The sequence below is a fragment of the Diabrotica undecimpunctata genome, chromosome 1 (assembly GCF_040954645.1).
Source record: "Diabrotica undecimpunctata isolate CICGRU chromosome 1, icDiaUnde3, whole genome shotgun sequence".
Lineage (NCBI taxonomy): Eukaryota > Metazoa > Arthropoda > Insecta > Coleoptera > Chrysomelidae > Diabrotica > Diabrotica undecimpunctata.
Window position 1 is genome coordinate 184,386,046 of NC_092803.1, and position 13,180 is coordinate 184,399,225.

The 13,180-nt window shown below is 33.3% G+C and overlaps 1 protein-coding gene across 1 annotated transcript in view; it reads left to right on the plus strand.

The window, feature by feature from the left end:
- LOC140441555 (uncharacterized) overlaps window positions 1-13,180 on the plus strand; it is a 789,370-nt gene that overhangs the window by 425,731 nt on the left and 350,459 nt on the right. Inside the window, exon 4 of the mRNA XM_072532358.1 lies at window positions 12,559-12,919. Within this exon, the coding sequence (XP_072388459.1) occupies window positions 12,559-12,919 (361 nt within the window). The remainder of the gene's footprint in view (window positions 1-12,558; window positions 12,920-13,180) is intronic.

A 13,180-nucleotide genomic window follows, 5' to 3' on the forward strand; every position in this document is an offset into this window, starting at 1 on the left:
AGATAATGAATGTTTTAGTTTGGCTCAAATTTTTATCTTTTTTTTACATCAACTCTATTAATGATAGAATTATACTGTAAATTAAAACAACACGTTTAGATTGACTCGTTTCAGTTAATGTTCTTAAAATAATAATATAATACACTGATAATTATATATTTGAAGTTAAGGTAATCTTGTACTGGAGTAATAATACGTATATTGGCATATATGATCCTACTTTAATGATAATAAAACTCATAATCTCCGTAACAAACATATAGAGGAAAATAAAAAATATCATATAACAGGCAGTAGCTCATATCAAGGAATCGATTCATTAGAAGTAGAAAATAAATCGTCAATAACAAACCATGCAGAAATTGTAGAAAAAATAGCGGAAACATAAGTTAACATCCACAAATTCTAACTATGATAAAGATATCTTAACAACAAAGAAACAAACAAAAAGAAACTATCCCTATTAACGTAGTAAACAATAATGAACCTATAAATGCAATTATCACAATCAGAGAACTAAGATGGTAGATTCTTTAAAGGACACATCCCCTGGACCCGATGACATCCCAGCTTCTTTTTTGAAATACCTACCTGACGAAGCAGTAGAAATATTATTAAAAATATATAATCGTATATGGACCAAACATGAATTTCCCAATTTATGGAAAACGGCCATAACTATTCCCATCTTAAAATCTAATAAGTCACAAAACAAAGCAGATTCTTATTGTCCAGTGTCTCTAGCTTGTGTAATGTGTAAGCTTTTAGAAAAAATTATAAATAAACGTTTATTGTGGTGTCTGAAAGAAAATAACCAACTGATTAATGAACAATCTAGATTTCTTCCTTTAAGATCGACTACCGATAATTTAGTAGATATAGAATCACATATTAATAACGGATTCTACAACAACCAAAAATGTATTGCAATTTATTTTGATTTGCACAAAGCACTTGATATGGCTTGGCATCACAAGATAATTTCAACACTGGAATCATGGGGCTATCAAGGAAATATACTTGCTTTTATTAAAAATTTTCTCCTAAATAGAAATTCCAAGGTAAAAGTAAACAGACTTCTATCTAATGTGAAATATCAAACAAACGGTACACCCCAAGGCTCGGTAATCGGCCCGACGCTTTTCCTTATAGCTATCAATGATATAATCAAATCATTGAACAAACCAATTCAAGCGAGATTGTATGCGGATGATCTTATAATATTCTTAAATAGAAACAATATACACAGTATGGCCCGATTATTACAAGATCAACTCGATAAATTTATAGCATGTGTCCAATATCAAATCTTCATAATTCATATCCGAAATTGGACAGTATAATTTTATCACCCAGTAGACCGAATGAATCTATTTGTTATTAAATACACACACGTAGTTAATTAGGTTACATACACATTTGGTCAATTATAAATAATAATTTGGACATCAGTCAAAAGTACTGACAAAGTTAAACAATTTACATAAATTAAATACACATATCACGCTAGGTACGCGAAAAATATTGACCCAAATAGAATTTATATAAAACTAATATCTCTTGACTAGAGAAGCATTCAATCAATATTCACTCAACGAACATATAGTCTTCAACGATCAACTTCATCAGTCTCTACTCAAAGTAATCCCGGGTCTACATCCATAGTGTACGTCTCAACAATAAACTCTGCTACTATTATTTGGTGTTTCCATTACAACAGAACGAACATCTTCACTGAGCCAACGAAGGGAATTTGTTCATGGTCCTATCGAGAAACAGAATACTTCAAGGAAGTTTGAGAGAGCCTATACAGTCCACGCCAGCAACACCCTCAGTAGCAGAGAGAGACCACTAGACCCGGGAGAACGAGAGCGGTACCAAAGCCGAGAGCCATACTAGAGCCGAGAGCAGTACCAAAGCCGAGAGCCATACTAGAGCCGAGAGCAGTACCAAAGCCGAGAGCCATACTAGAGCCGAGAGCAGTACCAAAGCTGAGAGCCATACTAGAGCCGAGAGCGGTACCAAAGCCGAGAGCCATACTAGAGCCGAGAGCGGTACCAGAGCCGAGAGCAGTACCAAAGCCGAGAGCCATACTAGAGCCGAGAGCAGTACCAAAGCCGAGAGCCATATTAGAGCCGAGAGCAGTACCAAAGCCGAGAGCCATACTAGAGCCGCAGAGCAGCCAAAGGACAGGACCGATTGCAGAACCCACCAGAAGCGAGGGATCCTCAACGTCTAAGAACACAAAAAACCGTAAGTTTTTGAATAATTACAAAATCTTCCAACTTTTACAATCTTACAATTTAACAAGTTTTTTTTTATTACAATTTAACAATTTAGAACAACAATCTCCACTCTATCAATCGTATAATAATGTACTTTAGAACGCATACCATTTAAATAATACAGAGAATTGATAAAACAAAAATAAACGTCATTCACAACTATAATTAACTAAACAGTAATTTTGTATGACAATTTGAAAAAAGAAACGTTCATACATATAGCTTGCTTTTAATTACAATTAAATATTTTATTTCGAAAAATTAAAATAATTACGTAGCAAATAATTTCATTTATTTTGATAACAATATATATATATATATATATATATATATGTATATATATCATTATAAGAGTGTGTGGATTACATCTTGACCTACCTCAATGCAAAGAATAGCACAGCAGGCAAGGTCAAACTCATATTTCGCTAAATTGCACATTCCGATAGAAAAGAAAGTGTTATATTACAGGTATACTTATTTAATACATAACGTACATTTAGTATTGTCTAATATATTTACCGCTGAATGTAAAAATTTTTAAAATAATCATGGAGAGACAGAACAAGACTTGCAGGAGGATGAAGAATTGCAGTCAGAGTTAAGAGAATACATGGAAAAGGTGAATACACTAATGATTGAAGCAGCAGTAAATGAGGAACTGGACGCTACAGATATTGGAGAAGTAGAGAGAATAAATCATCTAAAGAGGAAAGTCAGGGAAGTTTTAAAGAAAATAAGGCCAGGAATGCAACGGCCAGAAAGCACACAGAGGAGGGACGGTGTGACATTGCCGCAGGTAAAAATCCCTGTGTATGAAGGCAGATATGAAACGTGGAGAACTTTCCACGATCTGTTTACTAAAGTAATACATGAAAACGACCAGTTATCAAACGCAGAAAAAATGCAGTACCTAAAAACTCAAGTAAGAGGGGAAGCCAACAGAATGATACAACACTTAAACATATCCGAGGCCAACTACGAAGTGGCCTGGAACATGCTAAAAGATAGGTATGAGAACCCAAGGATGATATTGTTTAAATTAATAGACAGGATGCTACTAGCGCAGGAAGTAAAGGAATCTTCTGCTAGAGCATTGAAATCACTACATGACACCTTCCACGAAAGTCTGGAAGCCATAGGAGGGTTAGGAACAGACACGGAAGCGTGGAGCCCATTGATAGCCCGAATTATCATAACGAAATGGGACAATGAAACTAGGAGGCTGTACGAAAACCACATTGGAGACAGTAGAGAGATACCGACGTACAAATCGACACAAACATTCCTACAGCGAAGATTTTGATTATTCTTAAACTATTTATAATTTATCATGTTTGAATTTTACTATGTTATGTAATACTTATATGTAAACTTTGAGTATTGACACTTGGGCCAGATTGCCCGATTCCGCAGTATGTCCAATATCAAATCTTCATAATTCATATCCGAAATTGGACAGTATAATTTTATCACCCAGTAGACCGAATGAATCTATTTGTTATTAAATACACACACGTAGTTAATTAGGTTACATACACATTTGGTCAATTATAAATAATAATTTGGACATCAGTCAAAAGTACTGACAAAGTTAAACAATTTACATAAATTAAATACACATATCACGCTAGGTACGCGAAAAATATTGACCTAAATAGAATTTATATAAAACTAATATCTCTTGACTAGAGAAGCATTCAATCAATATTCACTCAACGAACATATAGTCTTCAACGATCAACTTCATCAGTCTCTACTCAAAGTAATCCCGGGTCTACACCCATAGTGTACGTCTCAACAATAAACTCTGCTACTATTATTTGGTGTTTCCATTACAACAGAACGAACATCTTCACTGAGCCAACGAAGGGAATTTGTTCACATGGTCTAAAAGAAGTGGTATTCAATTTGTTTCATCTAAAACTCGCTGCATCATATTCTCAAAGAGACCAAAACAGATAAAAGAAATACCTACTTTAAAACTTGGGGGTCACACACTTGAATATGTAAATACAATTAAATATCTAGGTCTAATATTTGATCAAGCTCTAACCTGGAAGGACCACATCAAATATATATCAGCTATATGTCAAACAATACTAAACCTCTTGAAATGTCTTTCAGGTACGAACTGGGGAGCAGACGGTAGAACTCTACTCATACTATATAAAAGTTTGATCCGCTCTTACTTGTCTGCTTCAACAACAACTCTAAAAGTTTTAGACTCCATTCAAAATAACGCTCTTAGAATAATAAGCGGTGCATTTAGAACAACCCCTATCTGAAGTCTTCAGGCCGAACTCGGTGAACTACCATTAGATTTAAGAACACAGGAGTTAATGCTCTCATATGCATCGAAGCGGTACTCTTTATAATATTACCAAACCATTCGCTGCTCGAATATCTAGCAAAAACCCATATTCCCTTTTACGAAAGATGCAGACGAATCATAAATGAATTAAACATTAAAGTCCCCGAAATCTATCCTAGCAAGATGCCAACTTCCCCTCCTTGGCTAATTTCTTCTCCTCACATAAATTTGGATCTATTACCAGAAAATAAGAAAGAAAGCAATCGTCATCTAATTAATTCTAAATATCAAACCTAAATTTCTCAATTTTCTTCCTTCAAACAGTTATTCACAAATGGATCTAAAACAGATCGTTGTGTAGCATCTGCCTTTGTAACAAAAAATGAAATAAAGAAATATAAACTAGCCGAGACTATTACTATTTTAACAGGAGAACTCTTTGCAATATAATATAAAGCCATATGTCATGTTACAAAATGCCCTGAAACTAACTTCTTAATAATTACTGACTCACTAATTTCTCTAGAAATCATTTCAAAAATCTATTCTTTCCATCCTGTGGCCAAACTCATTAGACAAGAATTGCATAACCTAAACCACAGAAACATTGCTTTCCTTTGGGTGCCATCTCATGTTGGAATCACGGGAAGCGATCTGGCGGATAAATATGCACGAGAAGCCTTAGAGGACACAACTATTGAATTATATCCAAAAACTTCAGCGACAGATCTCAAACCATATTTCCACAGCAAAATAGTCAACATATGGAATAGCAGATGGTGTAAACAACAGGCAAAATTACTTAAGATAAAACCAATATTTCAACCATGGTCTAAAAGTTCCACCAATCGTTTTTCTCAGGTTATCATCACACGACTGCGGCTTGGGTATAGTCGCCTTACGCATGGACATCTGATGACAAGGGATCCACAACCAGAGTGTTATGCTTGCGAGACCCCGCTAACAATAAAACACCGTCTAGTGGAGTGCCCGTTACACAGTGCGGAAAGATGTAAATTCCGAATCCCGGAGAATTAGAGAGAACTATTCTAAAAGTGCGGTGCCAAAGTGATTATGCAATATCTTAAAGCAATAAACTATTTATACAAAATTTATTTGTTACACTCTTCAATGATTGTTAATACTTTTTCTTTTTTCGCTAATAGCCTTACAGGTTGATGCGAGTTTGTAAATAAAAAAAAAACTCATAATCATTATTTTCCGAACAAAACATCATTTATTAAATAATAGCATTAACATAAGATTATGAATATACAAGTACAACTTGTATTTCATTTATAACCTAAGCATTTGCTTCATGAGTTATTTAACATCTGAGTCATTACTTGCACTGGTGGAAACTGGGAGTGATTTGTAATTCTTTTTAATTAAATTTTTGTGACATAGAGATAGTAATCCATCTTTTTTCTTTGTACTTATACCCTGGGAAATTTTTTATAAGTTGAAATGGTTGGGGTGGGGAATTTGAAATGGTTGAAACTGAGCACTTTCAGCTTACAAAGATATTTTCAGAGCTTACAAACAAAATAAAAAATTCAATTTTTTAATGTGTTTTTTTCTGGAGTCCAGTGTACAGTTTTTCTTGCGTTTTTTCAATAGAAAATTAGAAAATTTGTAATAAAACCAACTCAAAAGCAAATGAGACCTCTCCTAGTAAGGATACTTTAAATACTTGACGTAACTGAAACATTGTAAACTGCCAATTAGCTATTTATAATTATTGTTCTATTGTAGCATAGCTATAAAGATGGCTTTGTAAGCTAAATGGGCTCAACTAGGAAATAAATATTTACACCCTTTTCAAGTACTTTCCTTTTCCATTCTTTGAGTAGTTTAAATTGTTTGTATAAAACCTTTGACGCTTTCAAATGTCATCATCTTTTAATGAATTCTATAAATTGGTGGACGATATTTTCTATAAAATGGCGGAGACCCATTTTAACTAAACGCTTTCGCTATAATAGAAAAGTTTCTTCAAAGAGACCACTTACAATATCTGCATTTTCTCATTTTTCCGAACGGTTAAATTTCTTTTCTAGTCGGAGAATAAAACTCATAATGCTTTCTTTCCTTTTCCTTCAGTCTAATAACAGAAATTTCAATATTCGATAATCCGTCTACGTAGATTAGAGGCCGTTGCACAGGTGTATCTGACAGGAGAAGGGCTTCCTTCTCTAAAATACTAGTTCTAAGACATTAAATGAATAGCTTTTATTTAGAAAAGACAGAAAATATTTAAAAAAGAAATAATTGTGCAGTAATTAATTAGTTAGTTGTAGAAAGAATTATTTGGAAGTAAATAAAAAGGCAGAAACCAATGAATATTTGCATATTGCTAAAAATTGTTTTTTTTAGTAAAAATAAATATGTAACTATACTTTAATAAAAATTATATAAAACGCAAATTAACATTTTTTGCAATTATATAAATATTTTGATGCATTGTAACCTATTTATAAATTATAAGCCTGTATGAAACAAAATGATGGAGACAAAAACATTTGAACCATTAAATTCTATGAAAATTGTTGAATATTCACCTAAAAACTAATTTTTATGACTAATGTAATTTTCGCGAAAAACTTTAAATTGCTGCGAGATTGCATCGCATTTTACAGCTGCATTTTATAGTCGTATAATAAAATAATCCTCTAGAGTCAAACGTATATTCTGAGCTTAAAAATATTAACAAATTAAGGTACATAGATGTTTTATTTTTAACAATAACCATACGCAAAAAGGTTTTGTTATTATTTATTGTTAATAAATTAAGTAAATAAAAACAAATAATAATAAATATTTCCTTTTTACGTACAAGACTTTGAAGCTCTGATAGACAAACCAACCATTATAATGGTTGGACCTCTTATTAGACTTGCCAACTTTAACTAATCTGATATTCAAATCCATACTAAGCAAATTAGGGAAAGATTTAACAATAATTTATACAAATGGATCAAAAACTGTTAAAAGTACTCACTTTTTTTGTTTCAAACAGCAATTATGTTGAGAAATATCGAATTCCTGAATGTTGTTTTATTTTGACAGCCGAGGCTGCTGCTATACAGAAAGCACTAAGTTGGTGTGTCACTAATCATTGTGACAACATCATAATAGTATCAGATTCTCAGGCAGTATTACAAGTTATTCGTAGCCATCCATTGGATAGTTTTCAAAACTCCATTATACTTGATATCAAAAAATTATTACATGATCTAAAATTCACAAAAAAAAACAGTTACTTCACTCTGGGTTAAAGGACACAATGGAGTAATTGGAAATGAATTAGTGGATAGTATGGCAAAAAATACATCTGAGAGATCCGAAATTAAAAACTTTTACTACTTTAAAGATCTTTTTTCTATTATCAGGAGTAATGGCAGGGAAAGATGGATGTCAAAATATAAAGAGGTTCAGAAAACTCCAAAAAACCATTAATTTTCTATTCATCCATGCTTACCAAAAAATATTCCCCATTTTAATTTTAATTATAATAAAGTATATTCTTCGTTAATAACCCGGCTAAAACTTAACCATGGCCTCTTTTCAGAGCATCCGCATAGGATTGGAATCTATAAAACTCCTTTCTGTCCTTGTGATGGTAAATCTGTCGGAGATTTGAACCACTTATTTTTCGATTGTCCTAATCATAGGGAACAGACTCGAAGCCTATATTTAGGTTTAATTGATCTCAATATTAGCCTACCAGTTAACATCAGCAATCTGTTATCTTATTCTGACAAATCTATATTGAATAGAATTAGAATATTCTAATCAAGTTTATAAACTATTCTAAAATAAAAATTTAAACATCCTTATAACAGTTTTCTGTGGCAAAAAGATTTTTTGTCTAATGCCATCTATCTTTCACACACACACAATAATAAATATTTACTTATGAAATTGAAATTTTGGTAATTTAGCTTAAATTCAAATTTATTTAAAATGTTAAGGCAAATTTTTTACTTACACGGTATCCTATACAGATGGGGCATTGATCTTCTGTGTCCTTCTACTATCTTAAAATAAAACATTTTATGATGATAATACTGATCTGTACAAAATTTTTTTTTCTTCTTCTTTTTGTTTTCATAGATTGTTATTTTTGGTACTTTAAATGTGGACTTTACGGTGGGAATAAATACAGCACATATTCTTTTCACATATTCAGAGTTATTATTAAAGTAACAACTAACGTTTATAAAGTAAAGGGTGTTTTTTTAAGTATACAAGTTTGAAATGGAATAAAACAAAAAATATTTTTATCAATTGGCATGAAATTGACTTTATTTGAAAGATAATCTTCTGGCAATATAATTAAAATATGATTTTTGGTGTATAACCGTCATAGCTGATTCTAACGTAGCCTAATCTGGAGGTACAATTTTCGATCAATTTTTCCAATATTTGTCGCCGTATAATATCGGCAATAACCTGGCGAATGTCCTTCAAGTAGTCAATTGATTCATGCTTATCGGCATGGACTAGCACCTTCACATATCTCCATATGTTATATCTCCACATAAAATGGTCTAGCAGTGTTAAATCGTACGATCTTGAAGGCCAGTTCACAGTCCGAAACGTTAAACTATGCAATTACCAAACGTTTCCTTTAATAAATCAATTGTGGCACGAGCTTTGTACCATATTGCGCCGTTTTATCGAAACGACAGCTCCTGCACATCATAGTTGTTCAATTGGGAATTAAAAAAGACAGTAGGGCATTAGGGCTCTATAGCGGTTACCATTGACAGTAAAGTTTTGGCCAGCATCGTTTTTAAAGGATTACGGTCCAATGATTCCACCAAACCATAAAGCTCACCAAACAATCAGTTTTTCTGAATCTAATGGTTTCTGAAGACACATTTGAAAATTATCTTAACTCTAAATAGGGCAGTTTTGTTTGTTGACGTAGCTATTTAACCAAAAGTGAGCTTCATCGCTAAACAAAATTTGCTTATAAAAATCGGAATCAACAGCAATCTTGTTATGGACCCACTCACCGAATCTACGAATCTACATCCTGCTAGGTGATAATGTTCCTTTAATTCTTGCATGAGTTAGATTTTGTAAGCACGCAAAGCAAGATCTTTTTGAAAAATCTTCCATAAAGCCGATGGACACGTATCCAACCGCTGTGCACCATGGCATATAGACTAATTTGGGTCTTCCTGTATGCTACGCTCTACAGCAGCAACAACTTTTTCTGTACGCACTGTACGACGTGTCTGTAGATGCTTATTTTCTTCTTCTTTACGTGCCATCTCCGCGACGAAGGTTGGCAATCATCACTGCTATTCTAACTTTTGACACTACAGCCCGAAAGATTTCGGTTAAGCTGCATCCAAACCATTCTCCGAGGGTTCTCAGCCAGGACATTCTTCTTCTACCTATGCTACGCTTTCCTTGAATCTTTCCCTGCAATATTAGTTTTAGAAATTCATGTTTGTCACCACGTGTAATATGACCCAGATATTTTAGTTTTCTTATTTTGATGGAATCCAGTATCTTGCTGTTGTTCTCTATTCTTCTTAGTACTTTTTAATGGGTTATTCTGTCTGTCCAGGAGATTCTCAGCATTCTTCGATATGTCTACAAATGCTTCCAATTTATTGAGCCATTGTAAAATTTAAATTATATGTCACCACACTTTGGTACTCGTTTTCTAAGATTTAGGCTGAGGTCTCTACAACATAATATTTGTTTCATATTATTGAATGCACTTCTAGCCTTTTCTATTTTAACTCTAATGTTTTTGGTATATTCGTTTGTTTCATTAATGTTTGTCCCTAAATAGTTGTAATTCTAAACTCGTTCTATCGTCTTATTATTTACGTGTAGATTAATTTATCTAATATTTTTCTTTGATATAACCATGAATTTTGACAGTGACAGTGATGTTTAGTGACAGACCAAATTCTTCACTCGCTGCAACATACTTATCTAAAATTCTTTGTAGATATGTAATATTTTCTGCTATTAGTAGTGTATCATCAGCATCTAATTTCACGTATGGGTAGGCCATTTATTTTTATGTCTGCTACTTCATCTTCTAATGCTTTTTTGAATATTTTCTCTGAATATGTATTAAACAGTGATGGCGACAAGACACAGCCCTGTCTAACACCTCTAACACTGTATCGAACGCCTTGTTATAATCTAGGAAGCAGACGTAGATATCCTGGTTTATATCTAGACATCTCTGTATTAGCACGTTTACTGCATATAATGCTTCTCTGGTTCCTTGATCATTTCTAAATCCGAACTATGTTTGTCTAATGTCTTGTTCTAACTTTTTATATGTTGTTCTGAAACTATTTGCTTGTGGCATGTTAAAGTAATTACTATTTAAATGGGAATAAGCCACAATTAAAGGTTAAAGTAAGTTTATTGTCGTTTCAATTTCCACTTCGGAAATCATTCTCAAAATACAAACATTAGTTAACTAATAGCTGTTTGGTAAGATCTGGTCCTCCGTACTTTAGGAGTTCGGTTGGTATTCTGTCCTTCTCCTGGTGATTCTCTATTTTTTAATTTCCTAAACGCTTCCTTGACCTCTTCTTCCTCAATATTTATTTTTTCGTTTGTCATCACCTTTGGTGTTGGTGGTTCATTATCTTCACCTTTGGCAAATAGGGATTAGAAATAGTCTACCCATGTTTCCTTCTGAGTGTATTTTACTCGTATTAGTACGTTTATCTCTTTTCTTTGTCCTCTTATCATTCTTTATATTTCTTTTTGTGTTCTGTAGAAGTTCTGTTCCGTCTGTTTTGAGAATCTCTACTAGTGTTCTCTTTTTATTTCTCCAACTAAAGTATTCGTTTCATTGCTAATTCGATTGTAGTGGTTATATATCTGTTGTGTTTGTTGTTCTGTATTCTAAAAAAACTTTCTTCTTTTCTTCACATTTTGTCTTCACGTCCTTTCTGAACCATGGTGCTTTCTTTTTCGATATGTTAGTGTTCCTTACTTTTCTCTCTTCAAGTGATTCTATTGCAGCGTTAATTATGTTATCTTTATGTTTTTTCCCAGCTGTCTTTGATGCAATTTTTACTAATATTTTATTTTCAGCGATCTTCTCTGATATTCTCTTTCTGTATAAGTATTCCGTGGATTTCGTATTTAGTTTGATTTTTGTTTGTATTGGCGCTGCTCTCTTGAATGAAAAGTATTTTAGGATGTTTCTTATTTTACATAATACTGTGCTATGGTGTAGTCTTTCCTATTTAATAATAATTATTTTACTTTTGAAAAAAAAAATATAAAAAACAAAATTGGGGTACTCCTATGGGAGCCAAGATTAGATAGCCATGGCTATCTTAGCTAAATATAAACAATCTGTTAGACATTGTTATCCCAGTCTTACCTTTTTGGCTAAGTTTTATAAAAAAACGGGTGAGGCAGTCCAGTCCAACCTAATACTTGTCATCTCTAACGATAAAACAGAGGAGCAACAAAATATTGGTAGATATATACAGAAAATCTATGCCTTTAGGGAGGTATTTAAATTATGTGTCCTTGCAGGATCATAAAAATTTCAAATATATCACTATAACAAAAAACCTTAAAATCATATACCAATTGTTCCTAGAAAATAACTATCCACCAGCTCTTTTTAAAAAAGTTTTGTTAAGCATACCGTCTGAAACATACAACACTACACAAAATCATTTCTTAATTAACACTGCTGCTGTGAATCAGGAAAATGACACTACAGTTATTAAACCTATTAAAAACCTATTTTTACCATAATTTTACACATAAATTACAGTTTGTTTAAAAAAATTGTTTAAACAATTATTAACCATCACTTTCTCTTAGCAACATACACTTTTGTTATAAGTTGACTATTTTAAGTAAGACTGGGCATATAAAATGAGAATATTTTTCCTATCCCGTGTGCCCATACTACTCAGACTAATAACCCCGTTTTTGTTCCAGATCTAGTAGGATGCAAACTGGGCATGTCTAAGCAACCGCGTGCCCATCAGCCATCACCGCGTCAGATCCACCAGTACCAACAGCACGAAGTGGGCTATTATTCGTCGTCACGTGACAGTATCGCGTACATTAACCGTGCGGCAAACGTGAGTTCGGCGGCAAGCGAACTCGACTTATCGCGTAAAGCCCGGCGAAAGGATCTGCGCAACAGGCTGAAGTTGCCGTCGAGTGTTGCTCTCGCTAGTTCGGGAGAGGGACCATTGCTGGGAGCATGGCGAACAGCACCTGGTTCCACAGCTGGTACTAATCCGCCTTCGTCCAATCATCTTAATAGTAATAGCAGTTGTAATGGAACCGAGAGGTGAGTAAATACCATTTACCCAAGGGTAGATATTCTTCTGGTTATTGAAGCGGCTAACTATAGTTATATTTATTATAACCGTAATATTTTACATACTTCCTCCACTGTGCTGTTAACATTTATCTTGTTCTAGTATAGGGCTTTCTTTATAAAAAACATCAACAAAAATACAAATGTCTTACCTATTAATCCTCTATTTTTTACATAACTAAGTCTGTTTTCTTAAAAAGTGTTTTCTTGTAATCATTTGCAATATTTCTT